The sequence below is a fragment of the Pipistrellus kuhlii genome, unplaced genomic scaffold (genome assembly GCF_014108245.1).
Source record: "Pipistrellus kuhlii isolate mPipKuh1 unplaced genomic scaffold, mPipKuh1.p scaffold_m20_p_3, whole genome shotgun sequence".
Classification (NCBI taxonomy): Eukaryota; Metazoa; Chordata; class Mammalia; order Chiroptera; family Vespertilionidae; genus Pipistrellus; species Pipistrellus kuhlii.
This window is the reverse complement of record NW_023425529.1, coordinates 64,205,017-64,227,405: the sequence shown is the minus strand read 5'-3', so window position 1 is coordinate 64,227,405 and position 22,389 is coordinate 64,205,017. Positions and strand designations below refer to the sequence as shown.

The 22,389-nt window shown below is 34.2% G+C and overlaps 1 protein-coding gene across 2 annotated transcripts in view; it reads right to left on the bottom strand.

The window, feature by feature from the left end:
- Window positions 1-1,130: 1,130 nt before the first annotated feature.
- The window catches only part of ZDHHC17 (zinc finger DHHC-type palmitoyltransferase 17), an 86,823-nt gene continuing 65,564 nt past the window's right edge, over window positions 1,131-22,389 (bottom strand). For both annotated transcript variants that reach the window (XM_045588274.1, XM_036456018.2), the window contains 8 exons: window positions 22,014-22,114; window positions 15,166-15,290; window positions 14,144-14,206; window positions 11,594-11,687; window positions 10,404-10,487; window positions 8,765-8,922; window positions 8,019-8,113; window positions 1,131-3,965 (listed from right to left, as the gene is read on the bottom strand). In XM_045588274.1, coding sequence (XP_045444230.1) covers window positions 3,827-3,965; window positions 8,019-8,113; window positions 8,765-8,922; window positions 10,404-10,487; window positions 11,594-11,687; window positions 14,144-14,206; window positions 15,166-15,290; window positions 22,014-22,114 — 859 coding nt within the window. In that variant the 3' untranslated portion in view covers window positions 1,131-3,826. The remainder of the gene's footprint in view (window positions 3,966-8,018; window positions 8,114-8,764; window positions 8,923-10,403; window positions 10,488-11,593; window positions 11,688-14,143; window positions 14,207-15,165; window positions 15,291-22,013; window positions 22,115-22,389) is intronic.

The following is a 22,389-nucleotide window of genomic DNA, read 5'->3' as shown; positions in this document are numbered from 1 at the left end:
TCAACCTATCACACATGTGAGTGAACTTTCAATCATTCCAGTCCTGTTTTTGAACCATCCCAGCTGACACCAAGGTGGTTCAAGTGAGCTACTCCTGTTGAGTTCTGACTAAATGCAGATCTGTGAACAAAAATACCATTTTACACCACTAAATTTGGAGTGGTTTGAAGCAGTGATAGATAATCCAGAATGTTTTATATAATAAATCTATTTCTAATCTTAAAACACTCGCAAACATAATAAACTTCCCTTCACAGAGGCAACATTTCCCACATTTACTGTTTCCCACATTGTGTTGGAGATGCTAATATCCTAGAAAAAAATATTCAATGTGAAGTTGCCAGGTGCCTGGTAATTTGAGACTTCTTGCCAAATTCGATATCCATTCATAATAATTAAAATTATTCTTAAACTGGAGTCATGGCAAAACAGCCACTCCGAAGCTGTAAACTTAGCTTCCACTGGTTTCAGGAGTGGAGAAAGGAATTTGGCTTTGGGCAGACTGTTCTGGGAAGAATTACTTTCATCATTTGGATGCAAATTGACAGGGTAGCACCCAAGAAATCCAAGTGTGACATTAAAGGGCTATGTGGCAAATACATATTTTTATTTTAAAAACCATCCATTTGGGCCATGTGGTTCAGTTGGTCGGGTCTCATTCCGTGCACCAAAGTGTGTGGGTTTGATTCCCAGTCAAGAGGGCTTGATCCTCGGTCGGGGGTGTGTAAGAGGCAGCCGATCAATGTTTTTCAATACTGATGTTTCTATTTCTCTCTTCCTCTCTGAAATCAAGAAAAATATATGTCTTTTAAATCTCTTAAATATACTTATATTTAAAACTTGGGAGATTCATAAAGTCCCAGAAGATCCTACTAACTCCATATAACCTAAGATTCTTATAGAAAACTTTATTTTCTTTATTAAAAAATAATAATTACACACACATATCCACATAAAATTGTGGAGCTTTTTTTAGAATACCACTATCACCCTTAAACCAATTCCTAATCTTGCAACTTGAATTCTAGTTGACTCAATATAAATATATAATCTATTCACATTATAGATACCACTACTAGTGTTTCATCAATTTCTTGAAGTGAATCAAGTGAAATAAGCAAGCACACATCTAAGAGTCAATATTTATTCCGATTAATATTTTAAAAATTTTGACAGATTTAATTTATGTGAGGAGAGCTTATTAAACACTTTACAGGTTTTCCTTTCCACAGAGTAACACGGTAAGTAGCAAAATAATACTTGGCACAGTTATAAATAAAGAAAATATAAAATAAAAATATCAATAGCTTAACTATAATGATGTTGTTTTATGCCTTCTAATATTTCAAAAAATTCCTGGGAACAACAAAAATATGAAGAGAAAAAAACTCCAAAAAAAGAGTTGATGTTCAGAGCTGAGAAAAATAAGTTCCTATTTGTTAAATGTACCCAATTAAGCTGATATGAACTACTTCCCAAAGTGTCACATTCATACACAAGTTTAGAACTGGGTTAAGTTGGTTCCACGTACAAGATCTATGAAAGAATTAAACAGAGGGTGCAATGCTGCACAGTTGGCTCCTGACCATCTGACCATTTCTGAGTTACAGATTTCATTGGTATTATGAGATGTTAGTACTAGTTAACAATGCTAATATTTTCCATGTAATTAAATATCTAGAGGGTTTTTCTATTTAACTGAAAGACATCTCTTGCACTGAAAAGAATATTGTACCACAAAGAAAAAAAGTGGTAGCAACACTCTTATCCAAATTAGAAAATCACCATAGTATTTGACTGTTAATAAAAATGTATTCAATAAAAACTGTAACCGAGTCTTCATGTGAAGTGGCTCAAAATACAAAAAATTAAAACAAATTCTAGGCTTTTATAAATAATTGTGAAATAAAAAAATTATCTAAAATTTGCCCCAATTATTTTAATAGTAGTCAAAACTAGCAGACACTTGTTAATTGACCAGTTTTTTACACTCTGACAAAAATGGCACAATGCTATTGCCACCCCACAACCATCTCTTCCCTTTTCAAAAGAAAGTACGTATGCCAATTTTCTAATCTTAAAACACTCACAAACACTAAGTGTAATCTTTCTGGTGTGTGACTTATGGTCAAAGGGACTATATAAAAACAGTATTTGGAAATACTGAACATCAACTATGTACATTTTCACTGCTCCTCTTACTAAGGCAAGGGGCGGCGGGTATACCACTAGATTGCTTTAATACCTGTAATCTGCATTTTACAGGGAATACTAATTTTACCAAGCATCAGACATGCAGTGAACTTGCAAGGTATAATGCCTATTAACAGCAATATGAAACATCACTAGAAGCTCATTAGTTATCTTTCTTTTCTTTTGGTTGGGTAAAACGAAATGAGCAGCTTTAAACAACTAACACATACACAGACACAAAGAGAAAACTATTTGATAAATTATTTATATACAGATACACAATCTTTACACTGGCCTAGGGTCTGTCATTAGTCTGACCACCCTTTTCCCACCCTCCCCCAGCCCATTCCCTCTCACAGGTTTCCCACAGGTTGCTCGAACCACAGTTTGCTACAGCACTTAAGAGGACTACAGCAAGTCTCACTCTGTAAACAATATTTATGGAAGCAGTGACTGATAGTTCATTGTGAGTATGAAAATGCTGCAACAAAAATTGATCAGTGCATCACGTTTAACAATATAAGAAAATCTTTTTTGAAATCCAGATAACATTAACAAATTTCAAAACATTCAATTACTGAAAAAACTCAAATAAACTTGGGGATTAAATTCTTTCTGATAGGTCATATTTTTAAAACCATAACATTCATTAGCTTTTCTTTTAATCAGATGTGCTATGTACAGAGATCATGCTCCATCTTTAGCTAAACTCCATTTTGTCTTTATTTTGCAGCTCAGAATTTTAAAAGTAAATTCACTTATCTATTAGTGAGAATTTAGCATTAACTTATTCTGCATTTTCTTGAAAATACCTTAACTCTTAAAAAGTAGATTGTGTGCACATCAAATTAAATTCTAATTTATGCTTTACTGGATAGTAGGTGCTATAATACATTCTATGAGGTGTATCATGCACTTAGTAGGGCTTTTAAGCTTGAACAGAATGGCATGACTTACTATACTCATGCAAGTGTTTTGTTATCAGACCATAAAACCTCACAGCAAGGTTACTACAAATTACTTACTAAACCAGAAATATATCGGCACTGTAAGAGCTGATAGCAATATAATATTATTAGCACTTTTTTTTTTTTTGTGAACATTATTTTCTTGTGCCTTTGAAGACACATTAGAGAGGATCCCTAATAAAACCACATGATTTTCATCACAGTATAAACATGTACATTCTAAAACGTACATAACATTAGTTTGAATCAATTCAAGACTAACTGCAATACTTTTAGTAGATTGTACCATAAAATTTAGCTGTATACCATAAATTTAGTTTTAGCAAGACTCAAACATTTCTGATTAGTATAATATCTGTCAACAGAATAAGTTCACTCTTTTTTTGTGTGAAAAGTGTTATGAGAACAAAACAAAAAGTTGAGTATGTTGTGATTCCCACATTAAATTCATTTTAAGACCTTTACTCTTCCCAGAAGTGGCAGTGTGTTCTGTCCATATTTACCTTTGTTAATAAAAGTGTTGGGGAAAAAAGACTGTAAAATTCACTGTTAGCCCCATATACAACATGCTCTTGTTCAAAGGATGTGGATTCGAGTGTGAGAGAGACGGACAGACACATTTTCAGGCACCACTTAGCAATATGCTTCATAAGATAAAGACGCGGCTACACGAGCTGGTACCCAGATCCTGATATTTGGTCATATTCTATTGTATACTGCCTTGTCCAGTCCACGATAACAGGACGAAAGAGGCCACAGCATCGAAATTCAAAGAAGTCTATAATATTCCTTACACATCCATGGCTAAAAAAAAACACAAAAAAGAATGAGTATTAGTATAACGATTTAATATATGAGTTTAATATAATTTTGGTGGTAAATATTACTTTTCTAAATTTAAAAACTCAGGTTACTTGCCAGAAAGAACCTGTTTTTTCGATATTGCTCAATAAAATATATGTACATTCATGTTTCCTCACAGCTTGGCCAACCTGGTTTTTCTTTTCTCTTATGTGCTAATTTAATGGGTTACCCACTTACATTTTAAAGTTATTCAAATTTGCATTTCATTCTTGTCATGTAATTTTTATAAAACCTTTCCTTGATTGGTGTTTTTTTGGCAAGAAGACAAACTACATCCAAAATTGAGAAAGTAAAAGACAAAATAAATAAAAGTAGCATAAATTTGGTAGTGTACATAATATAACAATTTAAAAAAGGGTCTGGGTAAGTTCAGGGAATTTTAGAACTTTGACACCTTTGGAAAAGCAGTCTGCTTCCCTCTTATATAACTACTAGGGGCTCAGTGCACAAATTCATGCAACTTGAAAGGAATTGTGGGCTGCTAGACTGTGGTGGGCACAGGGGCAGGTCTTGGCCCATCCTCCATGCACCCACCCAGTCCCTCCCACCACGGCCCCCAGTACCATCTGCCGGTAGCCCCGCTCCTGCCATCACTCCCATGCACTGATGGCACTGGCCCTGCTTGTCCCGCTGACGGCGCAGAGCGATTGGGGCCAACCCCAGCAGCAGGTGCAAGCAGGGCTGGCGCTGTCAGTGGGTGAGAGTGGTGACTGTTGGCCCCAATCGCTCCTCAGGAGCAGGGGAAGGTGGAAAAGCCCTCAGGGGTAATTGGAATCAGAAGCCTCCACTCACACCCACTGATGGCACCGAATGATCAGGACCGGCATGCCAGGTGCCAGCAGCAGGTGCGAGCGGCAGCTCTGGCGCCGGCTGTGGGTGCGAGCAGGGCCATTGCTGGCAGCAGGCACGAGTTGTGGCTGCTGGCCCCGATAGCCCCTCAGGAGCAGAGAGAGGTGGAGAAACCCTGAGGAGCAATTGGGGCCAGCAGCCGCCACTTGCACCTGATGATGGCCCCAAGAGCAGGTGTGAGCGGGGCCAGCACCAGCAGCAGGTCTGAGCAGCGGGCTGGACCACAGCATGTGGGAGCAAAGAATTTTCAGTAACCACCAGAGGCTCACCCTAAGACAGCGACAGATGCCCTGCCTTGGTCTGGTGCCCCCGCTCACCTTTTTCACCATTCTGCTGATGCCCACCATGTTCTGCATGTGCCCCTGGTGGTCAGGCATGTCATAGCAACCAGTTGTTCTGCCATTCAGTCTATTTGCATATTAGCCTTTTATTATATATGATTGTGCCTAAATGAGAATTCTGAAAACTACCTAATTACCTCTTTTTTTTTTTTGTCCTTAGTTATGGGCTTGTTTGCTTCCCAGAAGCCTATAATAGTTAATAGCACTGCAAAAGTTTCCAGGTGGTAGGCAAGTAGCTTGAATAAAACTCCAAGTTTTAAATATTTCATTTTATTAAGAAACTACTATTTCTTTGCATCAAACTAAATTCATTTTTAAAATGTATATATAAGGAACAGGATAGACACTTTCAATAAGTGGGGTTGGAAAAACTGGATAGCACATGGAAATAATAGTCTGGACCATCTTATACTATTAACATGGAAATTAACTTAAAATAAATTTTAAAATGTAAGACCTAAAACCATAAAAATCCTAGAAGCAAACAGGCAGTGAGCTCCTTGTCATCAGTCTAGGTCACATGTGTCAAACACAAGGCCCGAGGGCCAAATCCGTCCTGCCAGGCCTTGCAATGTGGCCCGCACCGCGCTGTCATCACTGCACTCCGCTACGTTTCCATCACAATGACAGTTTATGACTGTTCAGTAAACCATTCGGCCAGTCATTTAGGCTGGATTTTAGATTTTGGCCCCTTCTCTGATTGAATTCGACACCCCTAGTCTAGGTGATCAATTTTTGAATCTGACACCAAATGCAAAAGCAAAAATAAACAAGTGGGACTACATCAAACTAAAATGCTTCTGCACATCAAAGAAAACCATCAATAAAATGGAAAGGCAACCTACTGAATAGAAAATATTTACAAATCATAGATCTGCTAAGGGATTACTATCCAAAATATATAACAAAATCTTACAACTCAATAGCAAAAAATCAAACAATCTGATTAAAAAATGGGCAGAATATCTGAATAGATGTTTTTCCAAAGAAGACACACAAATGGTGAAAAGGTACATGACATGAAAAGATGTTCAACATCACTACTTATCAGAGAAATGCACAAATAAGATCAACTTCACACCTTTTAGAATGACTAGTATAAAAAAAAAAAAAAAGACTAACAAGTGCTGGTGAGGAAGTGGTGAGATTATAAATTAGTGCAACCACTATGAAAAATAGTATAGTTTCCTCAAAAATTTAAAGATAGAACTACAATATGACCAAGCAATTCTACTTCTGGATATTTAGCCAAAGAAAACAAAAACATTAACTTGAAAAGATCAATGCACCTCCATGTTTATTGCAGCATTATTTACAATAGCTAAGATGTGGAAACAACTTAGGTGTCCACTGATGGATGAGTGAATAAAAAAAGTGGTGTATACAGAGAAAAACACCATATGCTATCACTTACCCATATTTTCCAGCGTATAAGACGACCCCCTAATTTTACAGTTAAAACATAGGTTTAGGCCTATATTCGCTGTATAAGACTACCCCCCACTTCAAAGAAAAGACTTTGCCATCAAGATCTGCAGGTAATTTTTGTGCAATTTTGGTCTTTTGCCCCTGATTTTAGGTTGACTTTTTTTCTTTTCAAAGGTCGTCTTATACGCCGGAAAATACGGTATATGTGGAATCCAAACAACAAATGAGTAAACAAACAAAACCCAAGCTCATAAAAAGAGAACAGTTGGTGATTGCCACAGTAAAGGGTGGTAAGATGGTTGAAATGTGTGAAGAGGATTCCTCAAAAGGTAGAAACTTAGTTATAAAAGAAATAAGTCCTGGTATACTGTACAACATGGTGACTATCCTATATAATAAAAAGCTAATATGAAAATTGTCCCCTCCGGAGTTTGACTGGGAGACTGGGAATTCTATTGCTCACTATGATGTGTGCTGATCACCAGGGGGCGGCACAAAAATGGCAGGCGACCAGCAGCAGCCTCAGGGCACTGAGGGAGCGAGGGAAGGAGGAGGTGGGGAGGTGAAAAACCTGATCAGCCCTGATCACCAGCCAGGCCAGGGACCCTACCCATGCATGAATTTTGTGCACCTGGCCTCTAGTAGTTAATAATATTGTATTGCATATTTGAAAGTTGCTAAGAGAGTAGATCTTAAAAGTTCTCATTAAAAAAAAAAAATTTAACCATGTATAGTGACAGATATTAACTAGACTCCTATGATTATTTTTCAATGTATACAAATATCAAATTATGTTGTACCCCTAAAACTACTATAATGTTACATGCAGATTATACCTCAATTTAAAAAGATAAGACATGTGGGAATTTTTGTCTCAATCAGAGGGTAAATAAAATACATAATTTGTACTGAAAAGTTAACTTAAAGCATGGGAAATTTCCCTAAAAATAAACTTTAATTGATTGTGTTTTTTAAATCTTATTTCATTTCTCTGGGTACATTCATTTTCTAATGAAAATTTATAAATTGATGGAAAGATTAAAAATCAAATACTTATGTTAATAGGTCAATAAAGTTTGAATTGTGCAATTAAGGAAAAAAAAAAAGAATACCACATATTTAAAACAGTTAATGTGATAAAAATCTAAAGTTATGATAAACTAATGATATGTGTGGCTGAATCTAAAATTTAGTAGGATTAATAAACTATTTTACATATTTCTAAGTAAAAGAAACATTTCATATTGAATATCCTGTTGTCATAAATAAAGAAAACACTTCTCTTTGATGTATTCACTAGATAATTGCTGAGTTTGGTTTAGTTAGGAAATTTATGTGATAAGGAAAAATATTAAATTTATAAACATGTACATACTTGAATGGGCTTTCAATAGATGTTGTTGTGACTTTAAAGTGCTTGTATCTTCTGGCATTCATTCTTTCATTTGTAGTAATACCTAAACATGATATCTAAGAGAGAAGGAAAGAAAGCCATTAATTCTCTGAGTATTTAATGTAAATAAATTAATGAACTCTCAAGGTCAGGATGGAGAGAAAAATGATGAAGTCTGCTTTTGGTTTTCAATTAGGAGAATATCAAACTAGTTCACAAAATATCATTTTGATTCCATGAAAAAGAGCTCATAAAATGGGGAGTATGTTTAAAAACAGGTTACTTGGCATTGTGCGCATGGAGAGATGGACACTATGTACACAGAACACCTCAATCACCCCTTTAAGAATAAGCTTTTAAAAAATTACTTAATTTAATAAAAGACAAATGTTGATATCTGTTGGTAATAAAACATTATTATTAAAATGCACACAAATTTGATCGCATCATCAATATAAGCTTACAATTATATCCAATTAGATGTATTTGAATCAGGAAAAACAGAAATAAAAAGTTCTGTCAAGAGTAGTATTCAAAGTCAAAAGTTCATTAAAAAAAAGAAGAGGGAGAAGAGGAGGAGAAACGTACAAAGAAAAAGTAAATTAAAATTGTATTCTTTGAAATGTAAGAGTGAGTGGAAAGAGAATACACTATTGTCTTTTAAGCAAGAAGTGAATCTTAAGTTTTGAATCAGTACACTAAAGAGCAAATAATGCACTTGCACGTACCTGGTACATCTGACACATGAGTAACACCGCCACCCACATGAAATGAAATACACTGTTCAGAAACATCCAAAACATCCAAGGCGAACATGTGGCAATTTGGGTAATATATGTCCAAAATCCATCCTTGGTGTAAGTAGTCTCACAGTGGAGTCCCCAGTCTAAAATCAGAAAAGCACTCACATTTACTCAATAATCACCCAAGCACCTGTGCAGACATTTGTGGTAGGCACCGCTTAAAAAACATGACCCAAGCCCTGGCCAGGTGGCTCAGTTGGTTGGAGCAATGTCCCATACAGCAAAAAGGTTGCAGGTCTGATTCTCAGTCAGGTTACATGCCAAAGTTGTGGGTTCGGTCCCCAGATGGGGTGCATACAGAAGATAACTGATTTCTCTCTCTAAAAAAGGTGAAGCCAACACAATAAACATAACCTTGCATGAGGCTTAAAATAAAAAAGGGCTGCCCCCCTAAAAAGAAACCCAAAACAAAAAGCATGATCTAAGAGTCTAGCTTTAATTAGTGACTTTCAATGCACATTTTTTATAGTCTTAGATGATCCCATTATACATTAGTGAAAAATGTGTGTGCGCGTTTTGGGGTTTAGGGCAAGGGTTGGGAGGTGTAGAGATTGAGGGGGGAAAAAAAAAAAAAAGACAAAACAGGAACAAATAGTTAACACTGTGGTGGTGACTGCAGGTGGAGGTGAGAAGGGAGGGTGGAGGTGGAAAGGACATGGGATAAATGGCGATGGAAAAAAGAAATAAAAAGTAAAATAAAAACAAAAAACAAAAATCACATTAGAAATGGAAAGCAAAGCAGCCAATCTTTAAAAAAACAAACAAACACACCACTGTGTTGTAACAATATTCAGATGTTATTTGATGGATACTATACACACATATTTGAGGACATAAGATTCTTTTTTATTAGGGCAATAAGAGATTACTCTTAATATCTGTGTGTGTAGGAGAACCATCCTTCCAAGATTTATTTTTAAGCTGGAATCTAAAACATTTTTATGCTAAGTACCACCAAGACCTGCATAGTAACTAATATATTCATTTAAACTCTTGTCAATTTATGTTTTCAATGCAATAAAACCCCAAAAATTCTTCTAAAATACTAAACTTATATGATCAAGTGAATGACAACTTATTCTTAAAAGAGTAATTTCTAATATCTTTTAATATTCTCTAGTAGGTAATAATTACCTCACTTCTCAAAATATTTCAAGTTCTCTGCAAATTTAACTTCAACTATCTTTTACCAACTGTTTGGTAAGAAAAAGCAACTAGCAAAATCACAAAATCTATAAACTGCTAGAGTGAAGCAAGCACATGATGTAAAAAAGTACTATACATTTAACCCAGAAGCTTTCAAAGCCTAGTAAGCCAACACATTTTTCAGGGACACACATATTAAACAATAGTTAATTGATCATTCTGTTGCTTATACTATAAGTTAAACGTGATTGATAATTCTATTATCTGTTTTTTCTTTATGCTTCATTACAGTGAGATGCCCCAAACCAAAATTTTTAGTTAAAAGACTTTCGTCATTTTCATATTGTTGTTAACATGGTAAGCATGAGTATGCAAACACTTTTGTTTTTAAGAGAGAAAAAAAACCTAGTGTACTCACAAGAAATACAACCATAAATCATCCAGCAGATCATAAAAAGTAAGAAGAACAGGTAGCCCATAAAGTATCTATGGTTGCCTGCACCTAGAAACAACAAAAAAGCAATTTTTTTTCAGCTAAGAACAACAACTGGCAACACGGCAGGGGTGGGAAGAATTAGGAGGGAAGGAATACCATGAAAGGTGTGATACAACTGAGACAATAATTACACACATTAATTATTTTAGAAAATGTCCTTCAAGAAAATTAATGATTTCACTAAAGTCTTAATATAAGAATGCCTATTATAACAACATACAAAAATGTGATGACTGCAATGATACTCATTTTGAAGGCAAAAGAGTCTCAAAAAATCAAGTCACAATTCTGAGCTTTAATGCTCCTCTTTGCTTTGTGATGTTAAAATATCCCTATTTTAGCTTTACTTTTGTAAACTTCATAATCCAACTTTTCAAAGGTTTTTCCCCAACAGTTAGTTACACAGTCTTTGTAATGTTTCCCTGCTGTCACCTCAAGAAATCCCAGGGCCATCTCTCAAATCACTCAGCTCATCTCCTCAGAATCCATCATTCTTGAACACTGAATTATGTGGAGTTCTTATCAGTCATTCCTTTTTTCCTCTGTGCATCATATCCTTTCAAATATTTCTATTGACTTACTTTCTCTAGTTTAACAACAACAACAAAAATACTATCTGGTCAAAATTGGTTTGGCTCAGTGGACAGGGCGTCGGCCTGCAGACTGAAAGGTACCAGGTTCGATTCTGGTCAAGGGTATGTACCTTAGTTGCAGGCAAATACCCAGTGTGGGGTGTGCAGGAGGCAGCTGATAGATGTATCTCTCTCATCGATGTTTCTAACTATCTCTCTCCCTTCCTCTCTGTAAAAAATCAATAAAAAATATATTTTAAAAAAAATACCATCTGCCTCCTTTTCAAATTCACTATTATCCAATGGAGAAAATAGGAAAGAGTAGGCATCAGAAAAAATTGATAGAGAAATGCTATCAATCTTTTCTAGACACTGATTTTAAGCACATCCTCTCAACTGAGCTGCTTAATTAGGGCGTTAGGGGGAGTGAGTGCAGTAAGGTACAGGAATGAACTTTCTACTATCAGCTTTAATATTATATTTTATTAATTACGTAAACTTAAATAAACAATATATTTAGAAATTTCTAATAAAACTTACCTACACAGTTACCCACCCATGGGCAATGATGATCAAATTTTGCTATACAGCGGTTGCACACACCACAATGTTTGGACCTCACTGGTTTCCGTATCTGTTAATAGGCATGTTAAAAGATTATAAAAGGCACTAAATCTTGGAGAGGAGAGCAGAACATTTATTTTCTCAAAGTATAATTATGGGAAAAAACAACTATATTTTTGGAAAAGAATTATACCAAGGTTTCCAAGGGTATCATAAAACAAAACAATTTCAACTGCAACAACAAAGTTAAAAGGATAAGGCTACTCTAGAATATAAACTCTTAAGAATGAAGTAGAATTTCCAATCTTCTGTTTGGATGAATGGTACTATTTTAATTCATATCCCTCAAATTTCTGAATAATAAAAACTCTACTTTCCAGGCTTCTAAATGAAAATTTATTGTAATTAATGGTCATGATATTAGTTGTTCTTTAATAAAATGAAATTGTTCTTTAGTAAAAGGAAGGTCAAATTAGAAGTGAATAAAAGCTTTTAGAATTCAAAATCATTTAATATGAATCTTCCCATATTCTAACAAAAAATGTAAGTGTAACATGTATTTCTCTTTTAGTGCCTCCTGCGATCTCAGTTTCAGGTATAGACATACTCTGCAATGCATGGCTATATCTAAGAAAGTACAATATGCTTAGGAAGTTTAGGTAGTCCCTATTTCTTGCAAAACAAAATATAAATACATTATTCAGCTTCTGACAGGCAATAAAGAGTTCATGTTTATGTTTTAATGTTTTAACTATTGTGAAATATTTTACTCTAGATTAGTCTAAATCAGCTAAGTGAATACAAGAACTCAGTAGTAATCTTCGAAGGGACTGGTAGTCCCAGTTCTGGGTATAAAGCAAAAAGCTAAAGTGATTAAACTATGTCAGAAACAAAATTTATAATATCCTTCATTGGTATTTTAACAAAAGCACTGCCATTTCCCCAATAATATGCATGAGGTTATACACAATTCTAAGGTCCTAAGAAGAAAACCTAAATGGACTCTGCAGTTCTTACATGTACTAATATGATCTGTGGATCAAAGAAAAGGGTAAGTTAGTCTTTACCACAGATAATGTGGCTACATCTATTTAGGAGAAAGAAGCAGGATATATTAAGTAAATTTACTCTCTCCTTGAACCCTCAGCTACATTTTCCCTCTGGGAATTCACTTGTCAATGAATTCTTAACTAGACTGACGGAGGCCCTGAATATAGTAGTCTCTTCATTTCCCTTACAAAGTAATTGTTTTTTTAGAAAATTGTGATCTAGTTGTGTCTCCTTAGAGACTTGCCTATTTATTAAAGTAAAAGATACCCATATAATGACAAATACTCTGTTGAATTTGAATCATTTCATAACATGTATGTTCTTACTTTACAAAACCAAATTACCTACCCAGGAGTATATGGCTTATAAAAATATATTATAAAACATTTACACTATGATGGCAAAAATAGTTTTGTTCTTGTTATTAAATATTTGTCTAACAATAAAACTGTACTGAGTAACTCTATAAAGAATGTGTTTGCCATATAGCAATGCATTCTTAACTTTATAGGACAGAATAATTTCCACAGAACAGACTATAAAAACATTCTATAGGTTAAAAATGCCAAACGTAAATAATCCATTGTAAGCATAGAAACAAAAACTATTTTTTAAAGAATGCTTGAAAGTAGCAGCCTAAAGTTGCTAGTATATATTTTGAATACTCAAAACCATGACTGTTTGGTCAATAAATATTAAGTGAAGCCACTTAAGGAATCTGTAGCATCAGAGCTCAGTTTTAAAAACTCATTCCATAATCCTATTCTATTTTATTATTCAAATGTTAAGACATCAGTTCAATTGCAAAGATATAAAAGAGCATTTAGTTTCAGGTACAATTTGAAGGTATTTCAATTTCCATGTAGAAAAACATGGTAACCACTGTAGCAATTTACACACTTTTCACAAGAATTATAAAAATTAAAGCAGAAAATAATAAAAACTGAAAAGTTATTCTTTAGAAATTTGATGTCTATAATAAAATAATGTCAATATTACCATAGCTATTGGTAATGCTATCTAATTTCATACATATCTTTATCTATGACCTGGTTGAAGATAACAATTTTTAATATCGATAAAATAGTGCTCAAACTTGCATAACATTCTAATATGGACAGACTGATGTATTTAAAAATATACAGTGTTAGGGATCATACTAAATCTTTGATCTTAAAGACATTATTACTTAGTTTTTTATTTGTTGAATTGCATTTTAAGAGAGAAGAAGAGAGTAAGAATGAATATCAATGAATGACATCTCTGAACAGATCTACAGTCAAGTTCTATCAGGGAGAATAAGCACACTGGGAAGGAGACATCGTGTTACCATCTTTCCTCTTGTATCACTTTTTTGGAGGGCACGAAATGTGCTCAGCAAAGAACATCTTCTCTTTGTTTCCCACACCCTCTATGCTATGCCACTGCTAGGAGAAGAGGATAGATGGAAGAATGAAGAAAAAAAAAAAATACTACCAAACAGGTACTGCAGAATATACTGAGGTCCAGACTTCCTGTCTCTGCAAGTTCAACTATTGTCTGTAAATTAAAAATATATATTTTACTCAAAACTGAACAATGTTCACCAACTACTGTGCCATCAATAACAATCTATCAACATGATGTTCATCTTCAAGTAACCAATGTTTTCAGCTCAAATAAAATTTTCCATTCATTTACTTATGCTATTTCACCACAGTATGAATATAGGAGTTCTGTTCCTTGGATATATGAAAAGGCGATCCTAAACTAAGTTATGGGAACATTCCTCTGAGAATAAAACTAAGTTACCTACCCTAACAGTTGGTCCTGAATCTTCAGAACTGGATTATGACTAAGGAAATCTTTCAAACCAATTATTAGCAGTAATGTCTGAAGAATACTATAACATAACAGTAGAAATCTCCTAGAAAAGGGGGGATTGGGCCATAAGAACCTGCCAGTGTCTTAGTCTACTGTTGGCAGACATAATTCATCAGAATTTGTTTCGTTTTTTTTGTTTGTTTGTTTTTTTAACTGGTTAAAATAGGTATTTTCCATATGTCCATAACTAGTGCTTAAAGTAATAAAATTGGCTTCCTAAGTACCTGTGTTACAGGTGAGGGGTGCCCAGGATTATACATACAAATATTTCGGTTATTGTGATGACATATCTGCAATATCAACCAATTTATTGGCCTTTCAATTTACGAAGTCTTTCAACAAACATCTACTGAAGGCATATTATTTGTGGACGGTTTACAGAGATGTTTAAAATACTGTATCCACATCTCAAAGCAATCCCAATAGTCTTATGAATAAGCAAAGCATGAAAGTATCAATTGTTATGGAAGTGTAAGGACAGGCATCACAAGAGCACCAACTATACATCTGTTTTGAAACTTCTTTGGTTTGAAAATTCTAAACAATAGCTTCTTCCTTTGTACTCTAATATCTACCATAACTACTGGTAATTTGGCAGTGAAACTCGTGTGACTAGTTAGATTGTTTCTTGCTACCTTTTTCTTTTGCTCTTCTGTAGCTTTTATTATCCCTGGATCAGATTTCCAAGACTTCCCAAAATTGTAGAAAAGTGCAACACTATTGGCAAGGAATGGAAGATGGATAAATAAAAAGTTGAGATGTACTTAAAGTTAAGGAATCTAAAGAGCCAATGCGTTACTCTTATAGGTAAATTTATAATCCATAAAATTTATCACAAAAAAAAAGCCCACCTACCAATCAAAAAATACAAACGATTTATTTATTACATGAAATAGATTATTTACATCTACTATCCAAGCTGGTTTATCTATTTTGTAAACATCAAATGAGATATTTTCCATATGTCCATAACTAAATGTAAAAAGTAAAATATGAATTCGGGTTTTTTTAAATATAATTTTATTGATTTCAGAGAGGAAGGGAGAGGGGAAAGATAGAAACATCAATGATGAGAGAGAATCACTGATCAAGAGAATCACTGATTGGCTGTCTCTTGTACACCTCCTACTGGGGATAGAGCCCACAACCTGGGCATATGTCCTTGACCAGAATCAAACCCAGGACCCTTCAGTCCACAAGCCAATGCTCTATCCACTGAGCCAAACCAGCTAAGGCAAAAATGTGAATTCTTTATAAATATTAAATCATGTAGGCTTATCTACTTTTTAAAATTCATCAAGTACACTAAAACTTCATTGACTAGTTCATTTTTAAATGATTATTTCTTTTGACAAAAATGAAGGGACTTCTCATGTTCAAAGTTATTATCATACTAGTGGCCTGGTGCATGGATTCATGCACAATGAAAGGGAAACTGGTGCAGGTAAACCAGATTCAGGGTCGACAGGGCCCCAGAGGCAAGCTAACCCATGGCCGATTCTGAGAGGAATCAGGCTTCCTCCTCCTTCCTCTCTGAGTCCGGGGTGTGGGGAAACCAGATTCAGGGCTGACAGGGCTCCAGCAGCCACTTAACATACAGGTCGGAGCATCTGCCCCCTGGTGGTCACTGCACATGACACCTACTGGTCGAACAGCTGAATAGTCACTTAGGCTTTTATATATATCTATACTAATAAAAGGGTAATATGTTAAGTAGACATGGAGACCTTCCAGGAGCCCTCCCTGACGTCCTTCTAGACAAAACCATGGTGGCGGGGCCAAGGCAGAGGCAGTTAGGTGCAATCAGGCCAGGAGGGGAGAAGTTGGGGGTGATCAGGCCAGTGGTAGGGGCCAGTTGGGGGTGAGCAGACTGGCAGTGGGGGGCAGTTGGGGGCGATCAGGCAGGCAGGCAGAGTGGTTAGGGGTGATCAGGCAGGCAGGAGAGTGGTTAGGAGCCAGTCGACCGAGATTGCAAGAGAGATGTCTGGGTGCTGGTTTAGGCCCCATCCTCTGGCAGCCAGACATCCCCCAAGGGATCCTAGATTGGAGAGGGTGCAGGCCCAGCTGAGGGACAACCCCCACCGCCATGCATGAATTTTGTGCATTGGGCCACTAGTGTATATATCTATATATCTATATTCATATAGAGATAGATTAGAATCTTTATATAGCTACCAAACTCTTGAGATATCACTCATATATTTAAAAGATTGCTTTCAAATTCTCTCCTTTACCCTTTTTGAAAACACTGAAGCTAACCTTAATTTTAGAAAAGATATTTATAAAGCTGCTTAAAACAGAAATAGTTTCTATGGTCATATTTTTCTATCTAATAAAAATGTACTAGGCATTTAAAATGCATTAGGAAAAATAAGGCAATGTTTTTTGAGCAATTCTGAAACACAAAAATCTGGAATACTAAGATTCCATTTTCCATATTTTATGTAAGAAAGTATCATACAACAATTTTGTAAGACTTTTGGACATGATTATACACACACACACACACACACACACTGTTTACATTTCTTATGAAGCACAGAAAAAAGAACAGCTTTTTGAATAAAATAATCCTATATTTGTTTGGTAAATACCCAAACACTAAATAACCTCATAAAATATAGTAGTATATGAGAAAAAAAGGAAGAAGAGTCATTAATATCACCTGTCATATTTATGTATATAAAGATAGATATATAGATATATGGATATGATTTCTCTTTCTCCAGTCTCCTATTTCTCCCAACTTTTACTATCTTTATTTCAGAAAATGCACTGATACAGCCCAGCTGGTGTGGCTCAGTGGTTGAGTGCCAAGCCATGAACCAGGAGGTAGTGGTTTGATTCCCAGTCAGGACACATGCCCATATTGCAGGCTTGATTCTCAGTGCGGGGGATGGGGAGAGTGCGTGCAGGAGGCAGCGGATCAATGATTCCCTCATTGTTGATATTTCTATCTCTCCCTCTCCCTTCCTCTCTGAAATCAATAAAAACAGAATTAAAAATGAAAAAGAAAATGTACTGATACAGAGGAGAGTATATACAAAGTCAAATTTTCAGCTGTTCCAACACCTAAAAATCTCTTAAAAATGAAGCTGGGTAAATGCATGTGCAAAGAATGCTGAATCCTGGCATTTTTCAGAGACAGTACTTTTACTTATAATAGTTTCAAAATGTAAAATAAAAGACTATCTTTAATAACTTCAGAGAAACTTTTGCTCTTGTGCACAAAAAATATTCAAGAATATTTATAACAATATTGTTGGTGGTGATTGGATACCTAAAGAAAGGTACTAACAAACTTAGAAGATATTAGAAAGAAACCAGGAAAGATATACAAAAAAACTGAAGAAGTAGAAAAAATATTTAAGAGGAAAATACATAAGAGAATGGTGAAAATGATATTTTTGCACTCTCTTCATTTTTATATATATAATCATTCCAGGCTCTAAAGTTCTTCACATCTATCTTTAGTTTAAAAACTTAGTTGACCTTAAAACCTAATTGATAATCATTTATTTTTAAATACAAAGAATTTCTAATAACCTACACTCAATATTTCAAAATTGCTGCCCAGCCTTGGTGGCTCAGTGGTTGAGCATCACCCTATAAACCAGGAGGCCATGGTTCATTGATTCCTTATCAGGGTATATGCCAGGGTTTCGAGCTGGATCCCTAGTAGGGGGCATGCAGGAGGCAGACGATGAATGATTCTCTCTCATTATTGATGTTTCTATCTCTCCCTTTCCTTCCTCTCTGAAATAAAAATAAATAAATAAGAAGTAGTGGCAACCACAGTTGACTGTACTGGGTATGACAGTGAATTTCAGAGTTGATTATTATAAAAGAAGCATAGTCAATAAAATTTTCAAATAAATAAAAGGACAAGAAACAAAATAAAATCACGCATGAATCTAACATGCAGAGATAATCATTGCTAAAATTATATGTAGTCACTTTCAGTTCATATCCTTTGTGCATTTTAAAATTAGAATCATTCTGTAAACATAATTTATGACATTTTTATTTTATTATATCCGAAGTATCAGCCCATATCAAGTCTATAAAAGCATTTTAATAGCTATTTTCTCATTCCATATCCAGTGTAACTGATAAAACTATCCTTATATTAAGGTTGGATATTTAGGTTTTCTCTATTATAATAGTACTATGATAAACATCCTAGTAAATAAATCTTTGATCTTAACCCTGATTACTTAATTATGAATAAGTGATTAAGAGATCAAAGGATTTTATTTTTATTTATTTATTTATTTATTTATTTTAAATTATGTTTCGTCTCTGGACTCTTCTTTTTAATATATTTTATTGATTTTTACAGAGAGGAAGGGAGAGAGATAGAGAGCTAGAAACGTCGATGAGAGAGAAACATCGACCAGCTGCCTCCTGCACGCCCCCTACTGGGGATGTGCCTGCAACCAATGTACATGCCCCTGACCGGAATCGAACCCGGGACCTTTCAGTACCCAAGCCGACACTCTATCCATTGAGCCAAAACGGTTTCGAGAGATCAAAGGATTTTAAAGCTCTTTGTACTGTTTGCCAAATTGCTTTAAAGGAAGGTTTATGAATTTAAAGTTATTCTATATCAGGTCAAAGTACTAATTCTACACCAGACTTGATAATCACCTACTTATGTGACTCTGAGCAAGACATACAATTTCTCAGAAACTCAGTTTATCCATCAGTTAGAAATCGGCATTAAAATTTGTGCATTTTGCTTTTTCTAATCTTAAAAAATTGTTCTGAGAACCAAGTAAAATATATCAGGAAGCTATAAACCAAGAAGCACTGAGTAATATAAGATGTAAACGGGGTGGTAAATATTTAATGAATATTAAAAAAATAAGAACTTATTTATTAAAAGAAATAGGTTATATCAATATAAAATTCATTATCCTCACAAAAACACTTAGTTGGATATATTATGAAAACCATAAAGTTGATCCTCATGCCTACTCGGTAAAAAAATTTATTGTGCATTAAATGACTATACAAACACCACGAGTATTAAATCCATATTCTGGTGTTTGTGCAGTCATTTATGTATATGCACAAAGTGGCAAACAGTATGAGTCACCCTACACACACATTCTCAGCTGAGCTGAACAAGGTCACACTCTGCCTTCGTGTTTCACCTTCATACTATGAATAATGTCCTTTACATAGTTTATTTAGTGCCATACCTTCCACACTGTTGTGCTTTTTATTGGTGACTTTGCCTTTTGAAATGGCCTCTAAGTATAGTGCTGAAGTGTTATCTATCCTGTATCATGAGCCTCATGGCTCCTTTCTGTCTAATATCCTTTGTGTGTCCATTATAAATTCATCTGGGCTCTTTTCTATTTCCTTTCTACAGGTTTTTGGGGCTTCTCTCTCTGGCTCAGAAATTTAATACTGAATAACAAAAAATGTAGCTCTAAAATCATATAGGAATTAGAGATATGGTTCTTTTACAACACAGACAGTATAAAATTTGTTTGTTTTTTTAAAATCTGTTTAAAGTAATTTGTGACTGTATTCCATATTCCATGAGTAAGATATACACAAAAACTTTCAAATATGTAAATGCCCATTTAAAGCCCGAGACACAAACTTAGATTTAAAAAGTCATATATAACTTTTTACATGTCAGATATGTCTTACACTGTATTATATTCATCTTTTCTAGAATTCTCTGAAACAATACTATGATCAACCCTACTTTACAGTAAGTGTAAAATTTAGTATTCTCATACCACAATTTTTATTTGAAAAATTAATAAGTGCAATTTATTCCATGCATATAAAAATGAATTATGTACAAATCTATTTTAAATACAGAATTATTCAAATAGGGCAAGTTAAATAGGCTTGAATGTTCTGGCCTTTCCTTCCTCTCACATTCTCAACTCTCCAGCCATGGGAATCTGAATAGCTGTTTTTTACACTATATCCAAATAAATAAAATTAAAATTGTACTATGTAAGAAAATCTGGCATAAAGTTTTCATTATTTTGTAATTTACTAATTTTCCTGTTTTTTCTTCACTTACATGCACAACAGATTAAGAGTTTAGCAATAATCTCAAATTATTTTAAGATAGGAATCTAACTTTTTTCTTGAACATAAAATTTACTGTCCAATTTAGGAAATCAAGTTAAAAAATATGTCTGGAATACAAAGTCACTTCAGAGGTCAGTGCTTTTTTATAAATTTAAAATAGATGAGGTAATGAAAACAAGTAAGTCTGTTTTACTCATACAAAATGTTCCAATAAAACAATTCTAATGTTTAATAATAAATTCTTGAAGGACAATTTTTATGTGAAAATATTATGCAAGCCCAAAATGAGCTAGTGAAAACTGCCACATGGAAAAATTTCACTGGATACTTACACAAGGAAGTATTTTAAAAGTACTATACTTTCTGAAAGTAATCATATACATGATAAAAATATAAGCATTACAAATATGGTTACAATTGTGCCTTACTCTCAAAAATAAAAGCATCTTTTGTTTTTCAACAAAAATACAGGACAATTTAACAAAAAGAATACAGTATTACAACATGCAAGACTGTGAAGTGAAACCAGGTACTAATTAAAATCAAGTCACCAAAAACTGCACCCATTTAAAATCTTATATACTTTGTGGTAATGTTTTGAAAATGACTTAATGAACATTTATGAAACATGTGCTTTTATTGGACTACATCAAACTCTCTTACTGAGTTAACTTTTTCTATGTAAAAATAGCAAAAATTAACATTGACCTTACTTCTTTGATACCCACACATGCAAACACATTTACATTTTGAAATATTATTTTTTAAAATATACTACACTGAAACAATTTACTGAAGTTAGCAAATATTTGAAGATATAGCATTACATGCTTTTCATGAAGCAAAAGAGAAAATTAACTGTTAGCTACCATAGCAAAAGTAAGTTGTGAAATTAAGAAAATATTTAGAGAAAATAGCTTGATTTTAAAACATAAAAATCATAGTTTAAAAGAAATGTTTAGAATATGTGTTATAGAATCACATTAGTACATGTTTTTATACCAGAGACTAGCTGTGTGGCTTTGGTCAAGGACAACAGCCTAACCTAGTTAAGCCTAAATTTTCTCATCTATAAATTAGAGATAAAAATACTAATGTACAGGATGTGTATTAAATGATACAAAGTATTTAAGAAAATGCCCTTTAAACATACAATAAATGGTAGTTATTGTTATTATTATTATTATTGATGTTAAGAGCAATTTTCAAAAGCAATTTATGTAATATGTAATGTGTAACATTTTGAAAACAATATTTATATACTTATTGTTCTAGAAATACTGTTCACACTTAATTTTCTAGAAATAGTTTACTGTTAATTATGAGTAGTTCAGTCCTAATGTTAAATTATTATTAAACACTTATTTAAATAACAAACAAAAATTTCTTAGATATGGAGTTTATAACCAAAGGATATCATTCCAAAACCAGAAGAACCACGTCACATACATCCAGAATTTGGTTGCCAAATATATTCCAAGGGGCAATGCACTATGCATTGAATGATCAAAAAAGGATCTGTAAAACATAAGTTTTATAAAATTTGAGCTCTATCTTTATGAAAATGAGTATTTATTTAAATGAAAATTACACACTTTTCACATAATAAACTCAGGTTAACCAAAATCCAGAAGTCCAGGACACTTAAATTCCAAGACTGTTTTCATAGTAATCCTATCTAATAAAAAAGTAATATGTAAATTAACCATCACTCCACTACAGCCACAACCCACACCTACCAGACACGCCCACCAGCCAATCAGAGCAACTATACAAATTAACCCCAACCAAGA